At 39.9% G+C, this 25081-nt stretch overlaps 1 protein-coding gene across 1 annotated transcript in view; it reads right to left on the reverse strand.

Moving 5' to 3' along the window:
* The window catches only part of EYS (eyes shut homolog), a 1011092-nt gene that overhangs the window by 120038 nt on the left and 865973 nt on the right, over positions 1-25081 (reverse strand). Inside the window, exons 39-40 of the mRNA XM_076332996.1 lie at positions 10513-10621; positions 6905-7125 (exon numbers count right to left, since the gene is read on the reverse strand). Coding sequence (XP_076189111.1) covers positions 6905-7125; positions 10513-10621 — 330 coding nt within the window. The remainder of the gene's footprint in view (positions 1-6904; positions 7126-10512; positions 10622-25081) is intronic.

Below are 25081 nucleotides of genomic sequence, written 5' to 3' on the forward strand. Positions count from 1 at the left end.
AGGGAACAGTTTGGATGGAATTTTTCATTTGGTGATCAGTTCTTTAAGACTTAAGAAGAATTGCGTGATGGCCCAGCATGCAGAAAACAGACAGCTTCTGAAATATGATTTAAAATATGGTTTTTCCTATTTATAGCTGAAAAGGTACCATCCAAATGAGACCTACATATCTAGGAAGGTATTTCTTACATTATCAGGGGATGAAAATTGAAAAATTACATTCCTTTTGTATTTTTGGAGATTACAGCATTCATGACAGTTGAAATCTGAAGATAAGTGTCTCTCTATTGAAATTTATTGCTAATTGAGTTTGATTTTTCAGTCTTGGTTAATTGATTAACATTAATGGACCCATCTGCTGCATCAATACATGGGGAACAACAACAGTAAGAATAATCACTGTGAGAATACTTTGAGACACTGGAAACATGATTGTTTGTGGGAGCAATTAAGTTTGAGATTGTACTCTGCACTATAAAAGCTAAGCTTGTCTATGTTTAAATTTTCTTGAGTCTTTATACAATTTAAAACAAATGTATTAATCAACTACTACTAGTGTAGTGGCTGACATAATTGTCAAATCATTGGTGAAGTAATTTTATGAGTTTATTTCCCACACACAGATGTGTCTTCTTAATTAACACTAAGCTTGGCTTGCAACATCTGGCTCATATGATCAGGGGGCCACACAGAATATTAAGAGCTTCCTAGGTTAATCTTTCCATGTCCTTTTCAAACACATACTTTCAAATCCAATGAGCTTTGAATTCACAAAATTAGTCATAGAACTATATGACACTCAAACCCTAAATTTACTGAAAAGTTTTCATTTTTTTCCTCTGAAATTAACCAGTCTCTGGAATTCTACATTAGCATGGATTTAAAGTGCAGTAAAACAGCTAGTGAAATTGCAAAAGTGCTTCTAAAAGCAAAAGAGCATTTACATAGGGAAGAGAGTACTTTGTTTTTAAGAACTAATAAAATAATGGCTATGAAAAGAATCAGAAATTTAGATTTGTACTGAACCACCCATCTGATACAGCATATGTTTAAATACTCTTGAAACAGAATGACTTTTGTCCTATGGTACTAGTTTTGGCTGGGATAGAGTTAATTTTCTTCATAGTAGCTAGTATGGGGCGATGTTTTGGATTTGTGACCAAAACAGTGTTGGTAATATAGAGATGTTTTCGTTACTGCTGAGCAGGGCTTACACAGAGTCAAGGCCTTTTCTGCTCCTCACACCACCCCACCAGCGAGTAGGCTGGGGGGGCACAAGAAGATGGGAGGGGACACAGCTGGGACAGCTGACCCCAACTGACCAAAGGGATATTCCATACCGTATGACATCATGCTCAGCAATAAAAAGCTGGGGGAAGAAGAAGGAAGGGGGGGACGTTCGGAGTGATGGTGTTTGTCTTCCCAAGTAACTGTTACATGTGATGGAACCCTGCTTCCCTGGAGATGGCTGAACACCTGCCTGCTGATGGGAACTAGTGAATGAATTCCTTATTTTGCTTTGCTTGCACACATGGCTTTTGCTTTACCTATTAAACTGTCTTTGTCTCAACCCACGAGTTTTCTCACTTTTACCCTTCCAATTCTTCCCCCATCCTGCCAGAAGGGAGCAAGCGAATGGCTGTGTGGTTCTCAGTTGCCAGCTGGGGTTAAAACATGACACCTATACACAGACAGATTTTTTAATCAAAATATAAATGGAAACTAGATAACACTTTTTTTTTTTAATGAAAGTGGAGCAGATCTTAACTTAAAAAGAATGAAGATAACTAGAGATTTCCAATTCCACAATATGATGCATTCAGTAGTTTCATAGCAAAATGGTGATTGTGCAGCCTGTCCCCATCACCACGGACCTGCCTGGCCATCTCGGGGCTGTGTCTGACCCTGGTTCCCGTCACTGGGCTTGATCCTGATTCCCCGCCAGTGGACCAATGTCCCAGCCCAGCCTCAGCCCATGGCTATCCCCAGGCATGTGCCTGATGCCCAGGGCTGGGGCTGCCCTGGTGTGCTCTGGCTGCCCTGCTCCTGGCTGGGGCAGTGGGACAGGCACTGGCTGCCAGGCCCTGCCCTGCCAGGCCCCTGGGGAGCACCTGATGCAACCAGTGACCAGACCACAGGGAGCTGCTGGCCCCTGCTGCATCCTGAAATTTTGTATCTGAAAGCTAGGCCCGTACTAATCCCTGTCTCTTGCTATCAAAAATACAAAGAAAATATTTTTCCTGTCAAATACATTTCTTCTGTATAATTATTCTAATTAATAGGATGAACACTACAATAGTATTTTTGTACTCTGATGATGAGGAAAGGCAAGTAACTTTCTTTTAAGAACTGTAAAAAATGTTTCTTATGCAACACACCTGTCTATGCCCAGCAGCATGTGTTGACAAGCTCCAGTGTTTATTATAAAACATGGCTGAGATATTCTCTATGTAATACTTCATGGCCTTTCAGAAGCAAAAGCTCTAATTTGTTGCCAAGCACCTGAAGAATAACATGCAATGAAAAATCTTTTTTTTTGCCACTAAACAGTGTAATTGAAACAACTGGCAAAAATCTTAAACAAGTCAATAATAGTTTTACATGAATCATCAAATTATTGCTTGTTTCATCTGAAATTTTTTTTAAATACAACTAAGTGTTTTTACAGTAATAAATACACAAATGGACAATTAATGGTGTAGCTGGGAATATTTTTAACATTATAGATTATTTATGGCTCTCATTGGCTCCATTCTCATGAATATAAACTCATTATCTGAAGATAACACTGTTGTAGAGTCCACATGCACCACTTGAACACTGGGACTGAAGCCTGGAAATTTTTCCCCATAAACTATACACAAAATGTCCACCTCTGGCTTTTCAATTCTCCTGCTCTACACATGACATGGTGTGAACCAAGTTGATGTGACAGATTGATGACCAAGTAATTAATCAAATAGTTGCTAGGATAAAGCGACTAATAAATTAAAGAGGAGTGAGGGGAGAAACCCGCGTCTTTCAGCTACAAGAGGTACCAAAGGATGTTTGTAACCAAAGCACTGAAGAAAGAAGGTGACAACAAGCCCAACACACTTAAAATTAGTCTATTAACTGAATAGAGTTTGTTACAGTATGCACATTTACTAAATAGATTCCTAGTATTAGCAGACACTGCCTGGAAAGAAGTACAGGAAGAGTCTATAGCACAGAACCTCTCATCATTCCTTTCAGGAGATGCTTCACCCACTGAAGCACTGGACTTGGGTCTTAAGACAACAGATTCAGAGGAACAAACTTTGTGGAGTGTTCAGGTCCAGATGAAAGAGGTTCTGGAGCCAGACCTGCCAAGGCTGATCAGGAGGTATACCAGTCATTGTTTTCCCATATCTCCTCAATCTGCTCAAACCTGTGGAAAATGGAATTGGTATACAGCAAACTGAAGCATTCCCCAAGGGGAATGCTGGCATTCTGTCAGGCAGTGTCTGTAAAACGCCTACCAGTACTCCTGAAAAATGGCTGCTAGCACAGGCAAATTTATATCCCAACTTGCCACCCTATTTACATCCTCTACAAAGAAATTGGTGCAGATAGGTAGATGACTTATAAAGACAAGAATCTTTTAGATACATCACACTTCTCAGAAAAGCAAAAGTGATTTGGTTGATTACATGTTATACAGTGATGGAGCAGTCTGTTCCCACATATATGTTTAAGTCTCCAGTAAAGAGAATGTTGCACACACTGTGGACAAAATGAAGCTTCAGGACTTTGGGATGCAGGAATAGCTCCTCTAAAGACAACTACCTAGTAACCTATCAAAGTGAGACCTCCAAATCCTGAGAGATAATCTGTTGTGATAGTTTTTGTTGGCAGTCTTGACAGCTAAGAGGAATGATCAGCCTCTGAAAAAGCAAATTCTATTCTGCCAAGTGAACAGTATGAAATCAGAACTGCAGAACTTGGATGTGAAACATGGTATCTAGATCTTCCTAGCAAGGTGAAGCTTACTGAATATGGACAGTTTGTGAACTGACTGAAGAATGTATGTACATACATACGAAAACCAGCAAACCAGGTGAGAAGAGAGGGAAAGAATGACCTCCCTTGACCCATTCTCTCTTTCTAATGCAGCTCAGGATGCTGCTGGCTTTCTCTATCACTAGGGCTCACTGCTGACTTATGGTCAACTGGTTGTCCACCAGAACTGGCAAGTCTTTTTCTGCAAAGCTGCTTTCCAGTCAGTCAGTCCCCAGTCTATACTGGTGCCTGGGGTTATTCCACCAGTGCAAGACTTTGCATTTCCCTTTGTTTAACAATATGAGACTCCTGTTGGCTCATTTCTCCAGCCTGTCGAGGTCCCTCTGAATGGCAGCAGGCCCATCTGGTGCATTAATCACTCCTCCTTGCTTCATATTTAACCCTTGTTTCTGGGGTGCACCTTGTCCCATCTTATAGGTCATTAATGAAGATAAACGGTATTTGATCCAGTATTGAGACTTGGGGTACTCTGCTAGTGAGCAGCCCCCATCTGGAATTTGTGTCACTGATCCTTTGTGCTTTTTGAGCCTGCTCTTCAGCCAGTTTTCAGTTCACCTCACTGTGCACTTACCTAGCTAATACTTAATCAGTTTGTCACTAAAGATGTGATGGGAGGCAGTGTTGAAGCCTTACTAAAGTCAAGTAAACAACATCCAGCGCTCTCCCCTCATCCATCAAGCCAGTCATCTCATTGTGGAAGACTATCAGGTTGGTTAAGCACAGTTTTCCCTTCATAAATCCATGGTGGCCACTCCCAACCACTTTCTTGTCCTTCATGTGTTTGGAAAGAGTTTCCAGGACAATTTGCTCCATCAACTTCCCACAGATCACGGTGAGGCTAACCATCCTGTAGTTCCTCAGATCCTCCTTCTTGCCCTTCCTGAAGGTAGTCTTCTAGCCCTCAGGAACCTCTCCCAGTCACCTCAGTCTTTCAAAGATTATCAGGATTAATCTTGCTATGACATCAGGTAGCTCCTTCAGCACTCGTGTGAATCCCATCAGGTCCCATGGACTTATATGTGGCCAGATGGTTTAAATTAGTTTCCCTAATCTGATCCTCCTCCACCAAGGGTAAGTCGTCCTTGCTCCAGACTTTCTCCCACAGGTCTGAGAGGAATAGGATTCCTGAAGGTCAGTCAATAAAGACTGAGGCAAAGAAGGCACTGAGTATTTCAGTCTTTTCTGGATCCTTTGTCACCAGCACACCTGCCCCATTCAGCAGCAAGCCCACATTTTCCCAAGTTGTCTTTTTGCTGCTGATATACTTGTAGAAGCATTTTTTTTTGCCCTGCATGTCCCCTGCCAGATTAATCTCCAGATGGACTTTGGCTTTCCTAACCCCATATCTGCATATGTGGACATTTTCTCTATATTCCTCCCAGGTCACCTGGCCATGCTTCTACCTCCTGTATGCTTCCTTTTTATGTTTGAGTTTTGTCAGGAGCATCTTGTTCATCCATGCAGGCTTCCTGCCACTTGATTTCCCACTCATTATGGAATGGATCATTCTTGGGCTTGGAGGTGATCCCTGAAAATCAGTTGACTGCTGTAGAAAATCATGAAAACTACGCTTCTGTAGAGCTGCTTATCCCTAGTTTGCATATGCACAGTCTTCCATGACTCCTCTGGACAGAAGAACAGTGGCTCATTTCAGAACAAAAGCATTTCTGAAAAGGGCTGAGGCCAGTAGCTGGAAAGCAGAACGGCAGGAAACAAATCCAATGGTCATGAATTATTCAGGACCCAAGCTTTAAATGAAACAGTATTCCATAGTGGTAGATGACAGGCCAATCAGTAGAATGACAGAGATATAGCAAGGAACAACAGAGGAAAAATAGACTCATTACTCCCAAGTACACACTCAGTTTCACCAGTCTGCTAGGCAAATTGTGTATGTTTTTGTAAAGTTGCCTTGTTTTCATTTGTGCTCTGTTTAAACAAGGCTTAAGAGATCAAAAACCTGTTTGATGTTCTTTGTGTGCTCACATCAATCAAGAGAGGCAGAGAAACACCTCAAAACTTTGATTCAAGGTCTCCTCAACCTAAGAAACACACAGTGGTCCAGAGGTTTAAAAGAACTTTAGACTATGTTCTGTTCAGCATTTGCCTTGAAGCTGGAGTACAGTTTTTAAAATAGACATGGCAGCTACTTCACAAGTTCTATCAATTTTAAACAGAAATGTGGTTCCTAAATGTTGAGTGGCTTAGACAATGATCAAGTTACTATGTCTTAAACAGTTACTGTGCTCCAATTGAACCATCATTCAACTGAACCATTATCCTCTGTGCTTTTAGCCCATGTCTCTTTTGAACCCCATTTCCTCTTTCAGCATGATGCACTTTAACTTTCAAAGTTCTCTAACAATACTTCTTCACACATGCTGAAGGTGCTGACCGACTTGTTACTGTTTTCATAGCATGAAGATGAAGGCCTCTACCGTGTACCCAGGAGCACACCATGAAGATGGGTGAGGGTAGAAGGCCTAGTAAGATAAAGAGTTGTTAGAAGAATGAGACCTTATGTGTTTCTGTCCAAACTATCTACACAAAGAGTCTAATTTAGTCACCGAGCCTTGTAGGGGGGGGAACTGATCTAGTTGATCGCAAAGGAATTCTGGCAGCAACCCAATATGTATGCAGTGTGGGCAATGTAATTACATTTTATATCTCTTTTCATGTAAGCAAATAAGGTATAAAATCTCTCTGGTTAGGCATGAAAATGTCACATTTTCTATTATTATCAGGACAAAAGATTGGTGATTACTTCATTATACAGAAAATTATAGTAATTTCTCATTAAGGATGAATGTGCCAGCCACAGAATGTAAATAGATGATAAAATGATTAAAGAGGTAACTCTTACCTAGTGCAGGTCCCACCATTGCGACATGGGTGATAATCACATATCGGAACATTGCAGTTCTCAACATTCCTTCCTCCAAGAGCCTCATCTATGATGAACAACTCTTTGTTGTTAACTTGAAAATCCCTAACGCATCCTTTATAGCCATGTATCTGCCCAGCACATCGATGAACCTCTTCATGAACAGGAACATTTCCAAGGAAGATTGATCCAAAGGTGATCTGCAGAAACAAGAAGAGAATCATCAGACAAGAATGCGATTTGTGATGTTACTGTAAGCAATGAATGAATAATAATTAGAAATAAAGGAAATAGCCATTACTTGAAGCTGGCCAAAAACTATGATACTTGCTGAAGGGATACTTTTTAAAAATGTGGTTCTCTTTAAAAAAAAAAAAAAAATCCTACAAAGAGAGTGGTTTAATGTGTTTGCATATCTTCAAATATGTAAGACAATATACATCCCATGAAACACAAATTGGAATTCCCGGCCCTAACCACAATGATCACGGTGAGGTTTTCTATGTTATGAGTTTTACATTCATGGTTGAGGGTTGGTGCAGGAACACAGGAGAACGTGTAGACTTGAAAAGAAAGCTTTTCTTTAGGATCTGGGACCTACTGGACCCCAAGGTAAGGGGAATACAGAAACAAGATTTTACTTTTTTGGATGAGTGACAGAAAACAGACCACTATACTGAAGCCCAGGGGAAAAGAGAAAGTTTTAGGTAGTAAATTCTAGAGCCCCAAATACCTAGAACTTCCTTATAAAGGTGCCAAAGAAAAACCCACAACTATTTTGTACTGGGACTGACTAAATTATATTAGTGCTTAGTATGGTATTTCCTGTGCTACCTGACCTAGGAGTCAAACCCTTGACCATCACATATAAAGGATCTGTGACTCATTTAGCACCTTGAATTCCACTCCTCAAGCTGATGGCTTTCTGGAGTTCTGACCTGGGGTTTCACCATTCCTATGTTCCTTTGCTAAATGCCTGTCACTAAGAATTGAAAAAATGATAAATTTTTCTTAAGTGTATCACACTGTGATGCATTTATTTGTACGATACCATCAATCCAGAAAGTGGGTGAAACCTAGCCAATTCAAGTCAAGTGGGAATAAACCAATGCAATAAAAAACATATCACAGCATGTGTAAAACAAAGAGATAATTTATGTGAGGAGATAATTTATAGTGAAGGGGCCCTTCACTATCATATTCAGACATCAACTGTAAAGAACTAGGAACAGGAGGAAAACATGACATTGACTTATCTGGAATTCACACATCTGTATGATTTTGCTTTGCTGTTTCCTGTCTTGCTCTTATCAGTCCTGGAGATCTGTTGCTGACAATTGCAAGTGAAAGTTGGAGATACAACTAACATAAATACCTCCAGTTATTCATTTAGAAGGGAAAGAAAAAAAAAACCTACTTCTTTTAGAGCATGGATAAAATTAAGTCAGATTTTTCATGTGGAAGGAATTTAAAGACATCAGCTCAGCACTTGTCAAATTCATTTCATATCACTTGACTTTATCCCCTTTCAAACAAAGCTATAAACCAGCGTAGGTACGGACAAGATTTGTAAGTAGTGTTTGCAGACAGACATTTTCTCCCTGCTTGTGAACCTGTTACAAGAAATAAGCAAAGCATCGGACTGGAATGTAAAGTGTCTATGATTAAGAAAAGTGTTTTTAACACAATCTTTTTATTATTTGGCTTATTTTACAAAAGCACTGGCCTTGGGGGCAGATCCAGTGTACCACAGAACAACTTCAGTAGGCTCTGCTCAGTTTCTCACATCAATGGATTTTATCATAATGTGTTAGATGTTCAAACTCATGCTAGTACCCCATAATAAACATTTCTTTCTACAAAGGTCCTGTTCTGAATTTAACTGACTTAACCAGAATATATTTTAAGGAAGCACACAGGAAGAATTCCTGTAAGTCTTGTTAATAACATAACAGGCTTAATAAAACTTCATATTAACATTATGTTAACTTCTGTAATACTCATGCTTAATTTTTCAAACACTAATTTGAAAATGTTCTTCTTCACTTGGAGCCTGAGTCATAGGAAGGATTAGCTTGGCCAGTAACAGGAAGAATTTCATTAGTCCTCCTAGAAATAAGAAATTTCTTTTTTGCTTTCTTTGCTTGTGTACTTTGTAAAGAGAATAGGGGCTCTGGGAGACTAGGAGCAGATCTGTAAAGTGTAATAGTTAGTCATGAGGTTATGACATTCATACTACATACCATACAAGGGGTTATTCTGGATTAAGTATAATTTGGTGCCATGATATACCCATTAGTGGTTTCAGCACATTAAGTGCACTCATAGAGAGCATCTTTTGTACTGTTTTATCTTAAAAGAATTCAGCTGGCATGCTCCAGGATTGCTCTGCAACATGAACCAAAGCGTGGTAAGTGGAGATGACCAGAACATTCACTTCAAAAATCCACTCGTGATACGAACTGAAACTAACCGTGGACCCCCCCAAAAAGAAACAGAGGACTTTCTTAGGAACCAAAGAATTTTCTTTCCAAATTTCTTTCCAAACCAAAGTTCTTTCCCCAGATTCTCTATGCAGAAGCTGCCAATAGTGTTAGCCTTACATTCTGTCAGAGTTATGAAACTGAGACATAGAGGGAGAGACGAAGGAACCTTCTGCAGCAGAACATCAGGTTGATCATCTGGAAGCTATGAACAGACAACTGATTGGGCTAATAGCAATATGTAATACAAGTTAATTCTTTATATCGGACTGAACAAACACCTAGATACTGCCTCGGGGAAGAAACAGGGAATGAATTCTATTACTAACTGGCAGTGCATACTGTGATATGCACATCATGATTAACATCTCTACAGCTAACTGTCCTGCCTTCCAGTGAACAAACTTATAAAGTGAGCTGTCAATCACAGTTCAAAATCTCAAGTCTAAAATCATTTAAAATGTATCATGCATAAATAATCTTGTGATGAGAGAATGCATAACAAAGAGAGGTGATAACGTGGAGGCAAAGAATAACAGAAAAACTCAAGATTTGGGAAAGCTGGCTTTCTAAAGCTTGCCCATTTAGAATGAGTCTTCTGATACCAATTTCAAAATGGAGACAGTAATTTTTACAATACTATTCAGAAGTGAAGTCTTAGCAACAATACTGACACCAGGTTAAGTCACTGATTATTCATAACTGCCCTCCATTAGACAGTGTGGTTTGCAAATAGAAAGTAACCAGAATTGCTGCTTAACAACATCTGAATTGTTTCTAATAACACCGTGGCCTAATTAAATGACATTGCTAACATATCGTTTTTCCTCTTGCAGCATCAGTGTCCTTTTCACGGACTTTAGGCAGTTGAAATAGAAGTTTCAGTCAGGTAAACTGAAGAAATTAATGGAAATACTATGGATGTTTGATGTGAAAAGACATATTAAAGAAAAATTAAGTACATATAATGATATCTGAGGAGAAAGTACATTTCCTCCTTTAGAAATAATTAGAATGCTTATTCTCCTTTGCGAATAACTAAAGTGCATATGCTGATGAAACCTTCAAAGCAAATAGCTATTTTTTGATGCTTTGCAGACTCACCTGAGATGCTCGATATGAGAGAGAAAGTCTGTGTTGTACAGGAGGATTTCCATCTGCAGCCATTTCAATCATACAGTAACCTTTAGGACTGCTCACAGGCAACATATAGCTAGAAGGAAACAGAAGATCTCATTACTGTTTATGCTGTTGACAGCAGAGTATTCAAACCTCACACAGCAAAGGCAAGGTGAAAAAGATGCTTCTGTCTCCAAAAAGGATGACAATCTTTGGAAGCTAATAATTCCAGTTTCATGACTACTTGGACTACCCAGGAGACAAAAGATGGAAGTTTCTTCTACTAACATCCCTCTTCTATTTGCTTTCCTACTATTCTTGACTCTAGTGTTTGAAATGTATACAGAGACAAAGAAGAAAGAGATCTTTACATGCATAAATGGGTATTGATAAATTGTGAGTGCTAACTGTGGCTGACATATGGTCCCCCTAGTATAGAGGATTGTTGGACAAGTAACATCAATGTTGAATGATGCTGAGGTCCCTAGGTGGAAATTTCCTTTTCCTGCCCTACAGGGGAAACAGAAATGGAATAAGAAATGAAAGGCTGCATACCTCTGAGCAGCAAGATTACGCTGTGATATAGTTATCGCTATTTGGGAAGTGTGCTGTTAATGTAAACTCTGGTATGGAGCTTCAGAGATAAAGAAGAATACAAGGTTAAGGGAATTTGTAAAGTAAATACTAGCAAACATTCAATAAAACACTGAGAATTCTTCAGGTTCTTTCTATGATGAGATCTGATGAAATGCTATTAATGTTATCAGCAATAAAAAGTCAATCCAACAAGATGATTTTCAGATATACTGGTTTTGTATTTAGAAGGGAAATTTGCATAAACATTATCACAGCAATGGCAGAATAGAAAAATAGTAGTCGATAGATTCTTTAAAACTGAGCTCAGCTATTTCTGTAGAAGTGCTTCCCAATTCCACTTTGCCTCAGTTTCAATTTTCACATGCTTTAAAAGAGAATGTGATGGGCCTTCTTTTGGGAAGCATGTTAAGTTTTACTGACTACATGCACTCTGCACATGAAACTCTGCTCAGTCAAATCCATATAATTATGTTGAGTAAGGCCTTTAATAAGAACAATGTTACATTTTTGTGTAATATTTCGCAAATGTTACACAACAGACTTTACAGAAGATTCTGAGAAAAAAATTTATACATTTATATGGACTGCCAAATTTTCCATTTTTTAGCCAAACAAATGCTAAAGGACAATGACAGGAATTCCATGAACTATTTTGTGTTGGGGTAGATGAATTTTTATGTTAGGCCATAGGCATATGAAAGAGTTAGCATATTTTAAAGCCTATTATGTCCTGAACACTAGAAGCATATATTACTAATCTTAGAAATGACCTCAGCACTGCCAAGGACAAATTTACTCCTGGATGAACCACATCGAGACCTACCATGCTCTCAAATGCCTACCTTTTCATATACCACCTGGTTGTGTGCAGCTGCCATGGTATGATTTATCCCATGTTATGCCTTGAGCTTTGCTTTTCTACTCTGGTGTCTACAGTCTTACTGTCTTATCCTCCTGTCTGTAGATTCAGTATGAAATTTAGAGTCTCAGTTTTCACCTCTGAAGTTACTGGGAACATTCTATTGACATAAATGGATATAGTATTAGGCCCCTAATAAATATTTATAACATTCACTGCAGTGCAGTGATTCCTGAGTGAGCAGCAAAAAAACAGTGCATCTACTAACACAAGTCTCATAGGCAGTATATCTATATCAGCAGGTGATGCACCCATATTAATAAATCCTACCTTCCAATGGTTATATTGCTTCTGGTTCCAGAGCTAATTCAGTCAATACTCATTGACTTTTCACTGTGCTCTGCTGCATGGTGTTGAAATGTGCTAAATTATTTCTCCTTTGTAAGTATGCAACACTTTTCCTATTTTTGAACCAGGAACAACAATATTTTAAAATTTTTTAAAAGACTGAGATAATTGAATGGCATCTTCTATTATCACCTTTTGAAATGTGATCTAGACCCCTAGACTATTCAAATGTGTTTGAAAAATGTTCATTTTTCTTTCTTATTTTAGGTTAAAAAAAGTCATGTTGTATTTAAATATATTTTAAGTTAAGTTCCTTTTTGTGTAGTCTAAAGTTATCATAACATTTTGATTTTGAATATAGGGAGCCAGAAGCAACATCTGCTGTTCTAAGGATCAGCTAATCATCACAATTTCATTATAAAATGTGAATTGAGTAAACAGAAGTTCCTCCTTAATAAATGATGGGTATCTTGACAGTTTTGTGATCTCCTTTTTAGATACTTGGAATAAGGACAATTTTCGAGAAATTAGTTCCATCTACTGTGACTGCCAACCAATTCTTGATATATAAAATATACTTTGAATTTTATTTATTATTCCTACTTATATTTCAGCTACTGGGAATTGTCCAGGTAAATCACAGTGTATAAAGATAACTTTCTCTGGTAAAAGAAAATCAGCTCATTTAGGATTCTCTTGGGGAAAACCAACTCATAACCTTTCCTTGATGCTTTCTACTCTGAGTGGGTATTGTAGGATAGACCTAACACACTCATGGCAAAGCCTACCCTGTGCCCCTGCTTTGTTCTTGTTTTTCAGGAAGGGTTCCAAAGTCCGCATCTGCTGCAGTTTCTAAATCAATTCAAGGTTTAAACCCTTATATCACATATTATAGTAGTCCAGCCCACAAAAACCAAAAGTTTAAGTGATGTGGCAAAGTTAATAAAGAATAATGTTCATCTAATGGAAAGGAACAATATGGACTATGTCAGTTTGATCATCTTCAAGCAATTAGCCATCCAAGCCAAATTCAGCATTGTAAACTTTCATTGCAAATGTCTGGTATTCACACATTCTCACTATTTTGTATACATAATTTCTCTTGTTTTCATTCTTTGCTAGGGGAAAAAAAAGTGGAAGATAAAAATAGGTGTAATTAAAATAAGCCTTAGAGATTACTTGATGCTGACATGGTCTTTACTGTGGTATCTTTATGTAGACAAGCCCAAGTATCCTAAATTCATATAGATAATAACACAGTCATCCCTACGCAGGCATACCTGGTGATCCATTCTACCTTTAAAGAAATGTGTCAGAAAAAAGAAAAAATAAATTCCAAAGAAAAAAACCCCGGTATCTATAAACAGCAGCTGTTATACAGTGATTTTGATCATTGGGTCTCAACTTCACAAAGGACATAAAGCTATTTTTTTTTTTTTTTAAGATTCAGCAATGAAATCTCAAAGAAAAGAACTGATTTGTTTGATGTCAGCCAGTAGATTAGTGTCTGAGTATTGTGAGAGAAAAACCACAGGCTATAAGCAGCAACCTACTGCCCTGTGTTCTGGAGCGCACTTCAGGAATGCTACCACTACTTCAGCATTTGCTCCTTTCTCTGCAAGGATTTCCAGGCAAGTAATACTTGAAATTTCTCTCTGTCTTATGTCATAGAAAGTAAAAACTGTCATTTGAAATGTGAACAAAATGAATATTTTTCATGCTTACATTACCACAAAATTAGGACTGTTTGAATTTGCTAGATTACTCAAATATGCTTATAATAGCTTTTAGAAAGAGAGAGAGCATGGAAAATTACAGGCCAAAAGACAGTTTTCTGAGAAAATTACAAAAATAATGAAAAATGACAATTAAAACAGAAATGCTGTCTCTATCTTTACTATAGCATTTAAAACCATAAAGTGCTACAATATGGACATATGTAAGACATAATTATACTAGTTTTTAGAAACAATGATGGAAAAATGAATGCGCTTAAAATATTTTGCAGCAGAAATGACCTGAACTAAAATATCACTTCATGTAGCTTTATAACTTGATGATATTTTTCTTATAATCTAAGATTAAATCTGACTTAATCTTGCAACTGGATAAATGCAGTTGTATTATTGCACACATCTCATAGAAGATTGAAATCCATTATCCACATTAGAAAAGATAAAATGGAACTGATGATTTATTCTCTTGACATTTTTTCTTTATTTTTCTAATTAACCTCATATTATGAGATACTGACCTCGCATTAAGAACACCTGAGATGAAAGTGGATAATCACTGACATCTTTAAATTTTGAAGTATTTTTAGTTCAGTTGTGCTTTTTCACTCGTTTAGATGCTGAAGGCATTTCAGTCCATCTGCCTCACATCTCAGTGGCATATTTCAGTTGCACTCAAAGCCAGCGTATTTTTCACTCCAGAGACAGTGACAGGAGAGAATGCAATATGATTCCTATTGCAGGATTATTTTCTCAGGCACCAAAATTGTGATTCATGCACATCACACTCATAATGATATAAAAAGGATTCACAGAGCAGTAGAGAACTGGGTTTGTGGGGAGTAGGTATGGGAAACGGGTATGTGGGGAGGATGTACGGGAACGTTATACACAATAATCTAAATAGGTCTGAAGCCATGTGGAGCCCAACCTGTTCCTGTAGATGCTAAGGTACAGGCCTGATGTAGCTGAATATTTGTTTCCATGGATTTGAAATAAGAAGAGGTTCAGCCTTCTTTTCTGCACTTGGCTTAGAATAACATGATTTTTTCATAGCTGCTGTGGATTTTATATAAGCTTGTTAAGAATAAGAATTAACAAAGGATTTACTACAGGAGCTGTTTCTTTACAAAAGACTCATGGACCTCAACAGATGCAAAACAGAAATTATATACAGTGATTAATGCTATTACTAGTTTTCTAACAAAGTGCAATGTTTACCTAACATGCTTATAGCTATGACACAATTGTGGATATTAAGTATTGGATTAATTTATGCCTGGAAATGATATTGAAAGAAATCCTCTTAAACTAGCTAAGACTGAGGCACTTCTAAATCAAATGTTACCTGGTATAATCTTGCTCAAGCAAATGTTTTAGCTTAAATTATCACAGCTACTTCACGTGAGAAATACTTTTTTTTTCTTTCAAACTAGTCGCCAGGTGGCACTAAAGGAGCACAGTAGAAAGCACGAACGCAAAATTCATACTGATGTCTCTGCTAATCATTGGAAAGACTGACTTAAGCCCTAATTGATAGCATGATTGCTTCAGCTTCCAGTTTATATCAAGGGAAACACAGTAAAGTATCTTAAACTGATTACGTATTTGACGATATGGATGAGAATAGGTCCAGAGACTGGAACTTCTGGAACACTTTTAACTGCATTCATGCATTATAATTACCTAATGTAATAATGTAAAAATGGTGCATTCGTGGTTGTGTAAACATACTTAAGAAAATTTAGTTTATAGCAATTATGTTTTCTATATAGTGCTGGAGGTGCAGCTGTATTTGTAACAGATTAAGGAGAGGCATAACAAAATTAAAATGTCAGATCATCAGGTATAAAAAACCCCAAGCATTATAAAGAGAACCGGCCTCTGTTCTTCTCCAAGCTAAATTATCATGGTAAGATTTTTTCTGAACAAAGATCTCACACTGCTAGCAGACCAGGGTTTCTGTCTCCTGAAAAATGATTACGAAGTAGTTATACTACTGTCCATTTTCTAATGCCACAATTGGAGGATTACATTTAGAACTATTTGCTATTTTTCTCCCTACAAGCTGACAAACACTAGCCCAACTTAACAGCACATCATAGGAAAAAATCCCCACAAAAATCCTCTTTACTGAAAAAGTGTTGATATTAAAGACACAGTCTAAAATGACTCCTGCAAAACACTGAAACAGCGGCTTCATTTACACCCTTGATTAACCAGAGCAGTTGTCAAGGGAACATCTAACCAGCTGTCAAGCAATATAGGAGATTTTTCAAGAACAGTGATTTTACTTTTAACTGAGCACATTCAATTCACAAGTGTGAAAATCTGTACTGTGTCTTACAGCTTTAATAATCTCTTGGTACTTCTTTCCAAAATTCTTGCACTTACTATTTTTTTTTTCTTAAAAAATATATTTTAAAAATTTCATTATTAAAAACATACTTTCTCCTCCCCAAATTAACTTCAGCATACTGCTTTCATGGAAATGTTCACATGTCCCTCTACCCTCTTCTATTTCAACAAAGTCAAATTTTGGTATTTCTTACCACTTTCAATTACAACACTAAGAAGTGATAATTATAAAAATGCATGCTTAATTTTATGTCTGACATTTTATTTGAAATCAGTGAAACATCTGTTGTAACCTCCAGCCATTGAACACCAAATTTCAGGTTTTCTAGTTGTTATGATCTGACCAAACTGTAAAAGCTTACCAGTAGAAGAGAGGGGGAGAGAGAAAGAGAGACAAGGGAAGGGAGTAGACAAAAGCATGGAAGATAAAAAATCCCAAATTACTTTGACCCCTAATAGTGTCTTGCAGTAATCCCTTGATGCCCTTTTCTTAAAAAAAAAAAAAAAAAAAAAAGTGTGTGAACTTTTAGAATGCATTAGGGGATGATAAACTCCCAGCTGACCCTGAACTTGTTTGAGACTTGCAGCTCCAGCTGGATACGCATAAATCTATGGCACCCGACGGCATTCATCCCAGGATACTGAAAGAGCTGTCCAATGTCATTGCGGGACCTCTCTTCATTATTTTTCAATGGTCTTGGGAGTCTGGAGAGGTCTCAGTCAACTGGAAGCTGCCAAATGTTGTCCCAGTTTTCAAGAAGGGAAAGAAGGAAGACCCTGGTAATTACAGGCCTGTTAGTCTCATTTCAGTGCCTGGAAAAATTATGGAGAAGGTTATTCTGGGAGTTATTTGAAACCACTTCAGAGACAATGCAGTCATTGGTCATAGGCAGCGCAGGTTCATGAGGGGAAAGTCCAATTTAATTTCCCTTTATGACAAGGTCACCCATATAGGTGTGTCTGGGTTTCGGCTGGGATAGAGTTAATTTCCTTCCTAGTAGCTGGTACAGTGCTGTGTTTTGGATTTAGGATGAGAATAATGCTGATAACACACTGATGTTTTAGTTGTTGCTAAGTAGTGCTTACACTAGTCAAGGACTTTTCAGCTTCCCATGCTCTTCTGACTGAGAAGGCTGGAGGTGCACAGGAAGCTGGGAGGGGGCACAGCCAGGACAGCTGACTCCAACTGGCCAAAGGGACATTCCATACCATACGACGTCATGCTCAGTATATAAACTGGGGAAGTTGGCCGGTGGGCGGTGACCGCTGCTCGGGAACTGGCTGGGCATTGGTTGGCAGGTGGTGAGCAACTGCATTCTGCATCACTTATTTTGTATATTCTTTTATCATTATCATCATCATTATTGTTATTAATTTCCCTTCCTTTTCTGTCCTATTAAACTGTCTTTATCTCAACCCACAAATTTTACTTTTTTTCCCCTGATTCTCTCCCCCATCCCACTGTGGCAGGAGGGGAGTGAGCAAATGGCTGTGTGGTGTTTAGCTGCCTGCCAGGTTAAACCACAACAAGGTGACCAAGGGAAGCTGGTAGATATGGTGGTTTTGGATTTTAGCAAAGCTTGTGATACTGTCTCTCACAGTATCCTTCTCGATAAACTGTCCAGCACACAGCTAGACAAGTCCATAATATGTTGGATGAGCAATTGGCTGATGGGTCGGGCTCAAAGGGTTATAGTAAATGGGGTTACATCAGGCTGGTGGCCAGTCAGCAGTGGGGTTCCCCAGGGCTCAATTTTAGGGTCAGTGCTCTTCCATGTTTTTATAAATGATCTGGATGCAGGGATCAAATGTACAGTAAGTAAGTTTGCTGATGATACTAAACTAGGAGGAGCTGTGGACTCCTTCAAGGGTAGAGAGGCCTTATAGAGAGATCTGGATAGACTAGAGAGATAGGCAATCACCAACCGTATGAAATTTAACAAGAGCAAGTGCCGGATTCTCTACCTGGGATGGGGCAATCCTGGTTATACATACAAATTGGGGGATGAGAGGCCAGACAGCAGCCCCACGGAAAGAGATCTGGGGGTTTGGGTTGACGGCAAATTGAATATGAGGCAACAATGTGCCCTGGCAGCCAAAAGGGCTAACTGTGTCCTGGGGTGCATCAAGCACAGCATAACTCGCTGGTCGAGGGAGGTGGTTGTTCCACTCTACACTGCACTGGTGCGGCCCCACCTTGAGTACTGTGTGCAGTTTTATAGAATCATAGAATCATAGATTTGTTTAGGTTGGAAAAGACCTTTAAGATCATTGAGTCCAACTGTTAACCTAGCACTGCCAAGTCCACCACTAAACCATGTCCCTAAGTGCCACATCTACACGTCTTTGAAATACCTCCAGGGATGGGGACTCAACCGCTTCCCTGGGCAGCCTCTTCCAATGCTTGACAACCCTTTTGGTGAAGAAATTTTTCCTAATATCCAATCTAAACCTCCCCAGGCACAACTTGAGGCCATTTCCTCTCATCCTATCGCTAGTTACTTGGGAAAAGAGATCGACACCCACCTCACTACCACCTCCTTTCAGGTAGTTGTAGAGAGCGATGAGGTCTCCCCTCAGCCTCCTTTTCTGCAGGCTGAACAACCCCAGTTCCCTCAGCCGCTCCTCAGAAGACTTGTGCTCTAGACCCTTCACCAGCCTCGTTGCCCTTCTCTGCACACGCTCCAGCACCTCAATGTCCTTCTTGTAGTGAGGGGCCCAAAACTGAACACAGTATTCGAGGTGCGGCCTCACCAGGGCCGAGTACAGGGGCACGATCACTTCCCTACTCCTGCTGGCCACACTAGTTCTGATACAGGCCAGGATGCCATTGGCCTTCTTGGCCGCCTGGGCACACTGCCGCCTCATGTCCAGCCGGCTGTCGACCAACACCCCCAGGTCCTTTTCCGCCAGGCAGCTTTCCAGCCACTCTTCCCCAAGCCTGTAGCGCTGCATGGGGTTGTTGTGGCCGAAGTGCAGGACCCGGCACTTGGCCTTGTTGAACCTCATACAGTTGGCCTCGGCCCATCGATCCAGCCTGTCCAGGTCCCTCTGCAGAGCCTTCCTACCCTCGAGCAAATCAACAGTCCCGCCCAACTTGGTGTCATCTGCAAACTTACTGAGGGTACACTCAATCCCCTCATCCAGATCATCAATAAAGATATTAAACAGAACTGGCCCCAAAACTGAGCCCTGGGGAACACCACTTGTGACTGGCTGCTAACTGGATTTAACTCCATTCATCACAACTCTTTGGGCCCGGCCATCCAGCCAGTTTTTTACCCAGCAAAGAGTACACCCATCCAAGCCATGAGCAGCCAGTTTCTCCAGTAGAATGCTGTGGGAAATGGTGTGAAAGGCTTTACTAAAGTCTAGGTAGACAACTTCCACAGCCTTTCCCTCATCCACTAAGTGAGTCACCTTGTCATAGAAGGAGATCATGTTAGTCAAGCAGGACTTGCCTTTCATAAACCCATGCTGACCGGGCCTGGTCACCTGGTTGTCCTGTACATGCTGCGTGATGGCACTCAAGATGATCTGCTCCATAACCTTCCCTGGCAGCAAGGTCAGGCTGACAGGCCTGTAGTTCCCCGGATCCTCCTTCCAGCCCTTCTTGTAGGTGGGAGTCACGTTTGCTAACTTCCAGTCAACTGGGACCTACCCAGTTAGCCAGGACTGCTGATAAATGACTGAAAGTGGCTTGGTGAGCACTTCCACCAGCTCCCTCAGTACCCTTGGGTGGATCCCATCCGGCCCCATAGACCTGTGTGTGTCTAAGTGGTGTAGCAGGTTGCTAACCATTTCCCCTTGGATTATGCGGGCTTCATTCTGCTCCCCATCCCTGTCTTCCAGCTCAGGGGTCTGGGTACCTGGAGAACAATTGGTCTTACTATTAAAGACTGAGGCAAAGAAGGCATTAAGTACCTCAGCCTTTTCCTCATCCTTTGTCACTTTGTTTCCCCCTGCATCCAATAAAGGATGGAGATTCTCATTAGCCCTCCTTTTGTTGCTAATGTATTTATAGAAATATTTTTTATTGCCTTTTACGGCAGTAGCCAGATTAAATTCTGGCTTAAGGGGCTTTGGCCCTTCTAATTTCCTCCCTGCATAACCTCACGACATCCTTGTAGTCCTCCTGAGTTGCCTGCCCCTTCTTGCAAAGGTCATAAACTCTCCTTTTTTTCCTGACTTCCAGCCAAAGCTCTCTGTTCAGCCAGGCCGGTCTTCTTCCCTGCCGGCTCGTCTTTCAGCACATGGAGATGGCCTGCTCCTGTGCCTTTAAGATTTCCTTCTTGAATAATATCCAGCTTCCAACCATCACATCACCCACAAGTCCTTCTCTGTTAACAAACAGAGGTCCAGCAGGACGCCTTCCCTAGTTGGCTCATTCACCAGCTGTGTCAGGAAGTTATCATCCACACACTCCGGGAACATCCTAGACTGTTTCCTCTCTGCTGTATTGTATTTCCAGCAGACATCTGGTAAGTTGAAGTCCCCCGTAAGAACAAGGGCTAGCGATTGTGAGACTTCTCCCAGCTGCTTATAGAATATTTTGTCTGCCTCTTCATCCTGGTTGGATGGTCTATAACAGACTCCCACCATAATATCTGCTTTGTTGGCCTTCCCCCTGATTCTTACTCATAAACACTCAACTCTGTCATCACCATCATTAAGCTCTAGACAATCAAAACACTCCCTAACATACAAGGCTACCCCACTGCCTCTCCTTCCTTGCCTATCCCCTCTGAAGAGTTTATAGCCATCCATTGCAGCAATCCAGTTGTGCGAGTCATCCCACCATGTTTCCGTGATGGCTACTATATCATAGTTTTCCTGCTGCACAAGGGCTTCCAGGTCTTCCTGTTTGTTGCTCATGCTGCGTGCATTGGTGTAGATGCACTTCAGTTGGACTATTGATCCCACCACCTTTCTGGAGGGAGAAGCCCTAATTTCTATATGACCATTCTCAGGTGCTTCCATGGTTTCTAATACATCAGTAACCCTTGCGTCTTTGCCGCTGCATGGATCTCCATCCCCTACCTCCACTGAGATGGCAAACCAAAGGACCTCGCTAGCACACCATCCCTCAAACATTGGCGTGCCGCCCCCAGGCTTATCTCTAGTGAGCCTGGTTTTATCCCTTTCCCCCTTCAAATCTAGTTTAAAGCTCTTTCAATGAGCCCTGCTAACTCCTGTGCAAAGATCCTTTTCCCCCTTTGAGACAAGTGTACCCTATCTGTTGCCAGCAGGCCTGGTGTCGTGTAAACTGACCCATGATCAAAAACCCCAAAATTCTGCCGGTGACACCAGGCTCAGAGCCAAGTATTGATCTGCTGGCTCTTCCTGTTTCTTCCCTCATCATTTCCTGCAACTGGAAGGATAGAGGAGAACACTACTTCTGCTCCTGATCCCTTAACCAGTCGTCCCAAGGCCCTGAAGTCTCTCTTGATTGCCCTCGGACTTGTAGTTGCAACTTCATCGCTGCCTACCTGAAAAATAAATAATGGATAATAATCTGAGGGCCATACCAGGGTAGGAAGCTTTCTCTTCACATCTTTAACCCAGGCCCCAGGGAGGCAGCAGACTTCCCTAAGAAGTGGGTCCGGTCTGCATATTTGGCCTTCTGTTCCCTTCAGAAGGGAGTCTCCTATGATAATGACCCTTCTTTTTTTCTTTATGGAAGCAGTTTTGACACAGGGCGTAGGCCAACTTAACCTCGGTGACACCTCCAAGCTAGATGAACCATCATCCTCGTTATTGTTTGGTTCCACTTGCAGAACCTCATACCTATTATGCAAGAGCACCTGGGAAGGTGGGGTAGTCACAGAGGAGATGACCCTGCTGCACCAGGCAGGAACTTGTCACCATTGCCCCCTATCCCTTAAATCGCTGGTTTGGGCACCTCAATATAGGAAGGACATCAAACTATTAGATTGTGTCCAGAGGAGGGCAACCAAGATGGTGAAAGGTCTTGAGGGCAAGACTTATGAGAAGTGGCTGAGGTCACTTGGTTTGTTCAGCTTGGAGAAGAGAAGGCTGAAGGGTGACCTCATCACAGTCTATAGCTTCCTCAAGGAGGGCAGCAGAGGGGGAAGTGCCGATCTCCTTTCTCTAGTGACCAGCAATAGGACATGTGGAGAAGGAATGAAGCTGCATCAGAGGAAGTTCAGATTAGACATTAGGAAAAGGTTCTTCACTGAGAGGGTTGTCGGTCACTGGAACAGGCTCCCCAGGGAAGTGGTCACGGCACCAATGCTGTCAGAGTTCAAGAAGTGTCTGGACAATGCTCTTAGTCATATGGTTTAGTTTTAGGTAGTCCTGCGAGGAGCAGGGTGTTGGACTCGATGATCCTTATGGGTCCCTTCCAACTTGAGATATTCTATGATTCTGTGATTCTATGATTAGTTGTCAGAGGTCTGTGTCTGTAGGAGAAAAGAAACCCTAGCTATTAAAGGCTTTTCTGATGGGGCAAAAAATCTGACAGTTTTGCTGATGGTTTATTTTCAGTGTTTTCTTAATTGGTCCTTAGCGTGTCTGGTATTTGTGTAAGACTCAAGAGTTGTTCTTCACTATATGAAGAAAAACAGTTAACAGTCTCTGGCAGCATTACACTGAACATTACATTCCCCGTTATTGCTGATACCTTCCTCATATCCACGCATCGAAGGCTGTTCCTCCTAACGATGCTAAAAAATAAATTCTGCTATTTGTACTTATATTCCTCCTTTACTCCTTGATCAGTTTTACTAGAATATGTAGGAAAGGAAGAACTTAGAAAAATACACAAAGGTGAACAAATTTGAGAGACTGAGCCCTTAAAGACAGCCAATTAACATACATAAGAGTGGACATATTTGATATATTTGTACCGAATAATAAGGGTACTATAGCTAGGATACAAATGATATTGCTTGTCTATCTCTATGCCTTATATAGCTTGGTGTGTTTGTATGGCATAGTGGGTCCTGCAGTACAGCACTGATTTTTCTTAATTCAAAAGGTCCTGTTACTGGCTACTGCAGAAAAAGAAAAATATTTCAAACTGAACTGCAATTTTTTTCTACTATGATACATAGCACTCTGTCTTCAGCTCAGTTTGTTCCTAAGTGCTCCATATTGCATTGTTGCAAAATACTACTTATTGTTTTCAATGAAGATTTGCAAAAAAGGACCACTTAAAAAAACCTGAAAACTGAGTTTTTAAAGCATCAATCCTGTTACATTGTACTTTGACTTTGAAAGTCTTCCAAAAATTCTGTTTTTTCTTCATTGTGGTTGCAACCAATGAAACAAAAAAAGGAACTATCTAGATGTTGTTTGAACACAGATACACAGTTTTATGGAAATACCAGTCTTAGGCACCACTTTCAACATCAATTTCCTTTTAAATTCAATGTGTCTTATTTGCATTTGATTATAGACTTATTGACAGGGTTGTTTTATCCACAGAACACACCTGATTTTCTGCCAGACTTTTGGATTTATCTGTGGGAAATAACAAACATTTCAGACAACACTTCAAAATGTATGAGGACGTTTGAACTGAACCATACGTATGATATTTACACTAGAACTCCTATGTAATACACAGAGTGATTTGCACAGTAATATCATAATTTTTGTACTAAATGCCACCTTTTCCCCCATTTTTCCACATAGGTCTTTTAAAAAATCTTCAAATTTACATGTCTGAATGAGAAAAGCAACAAGAAACAGAAAAACCTTATAGCTCTTCCGCATGTGATTTTGCATATTCCAGAAGGTCATAATTTTCTTAACAAAAATCTTACCATATTAATAAAACTGGTGTTATGTTACCATTTCAAATGTTTCTTACAGACATTTCATACACTTTCCTATAAAGATAATACAGAGTTTGACATTAAAAAGGTACTATTTGCCTTTTGTTTCTTCGTAGACTTTCAACTAGTATAATTTGCTGTACATTTGGAGAATGCCATTGTCGGAATTCTGACTTGGAAACTGCCATCACAGTACTTGCTGGGCCTTCTGAGAGCAGGCCAAATTCTAACAAAGTGTAAAGCATGTCAACGGACACAAGAGAGAAAAATATGGCCAGCTCTTCCTCAGTTCTGATTAATCCAGGAAGAATAATAGCATCCTTACATGGCTTTCACATTAAAGTCACTGACCCTTCTCCAGTCATACGTATATCAAGCTATAAGAAATGAGGTATCCATAAGAGAACACCACTTCTTTGTTTTCCATTATTAACATGCTGTGAGAATATATTTTAAATACTATCAAAGTGAACCTGCTAAATTTCAAACCTGTTTACTACATGTGTGCTTCCATTCTACCCTGTTTTAATATGAAAAGATTAGTCAGTCTGATACTGTTTTTGCCATTATTTTGTTGTGCAGAACCTTTTTTTTATGTTGAAAGGTATTTAAAAAAAAAAAAGTTTATTTATTCTACTCTTCCATTCCCATGACATTTTCTTTGATCTAGAGACAAATTAATATAATAAAGATTCACCAGAAATTGGCTTGATGCAAATCATCAGCTTTCTTCCAGTTAGCTTTTAAGGCGGTGTTTTACTAGTCTTTGTTGTCATGTCCCTTCACATAATCTAGTAATAATTAATCTATTATTAACATAATGAACAGTGCTTAATATGGCATAATAATTATAAACA

This window comes from Aptenodytes patagonicus, chromosome 3 (genome assembly GCF_965638725.1).
Source record: "Aptenodytes patagonicus chromosome 3, bAptPat1.pri.cur, whole genome shotgun sequence".
Classification (NCBI taxonomy): domain Eukaryota; kingdom Metazoa; phylum Chordata; class Aves; order Sphenisciformes; family Spheniscidae; genus Aptenodytes; species Aptenodytes patagonicus.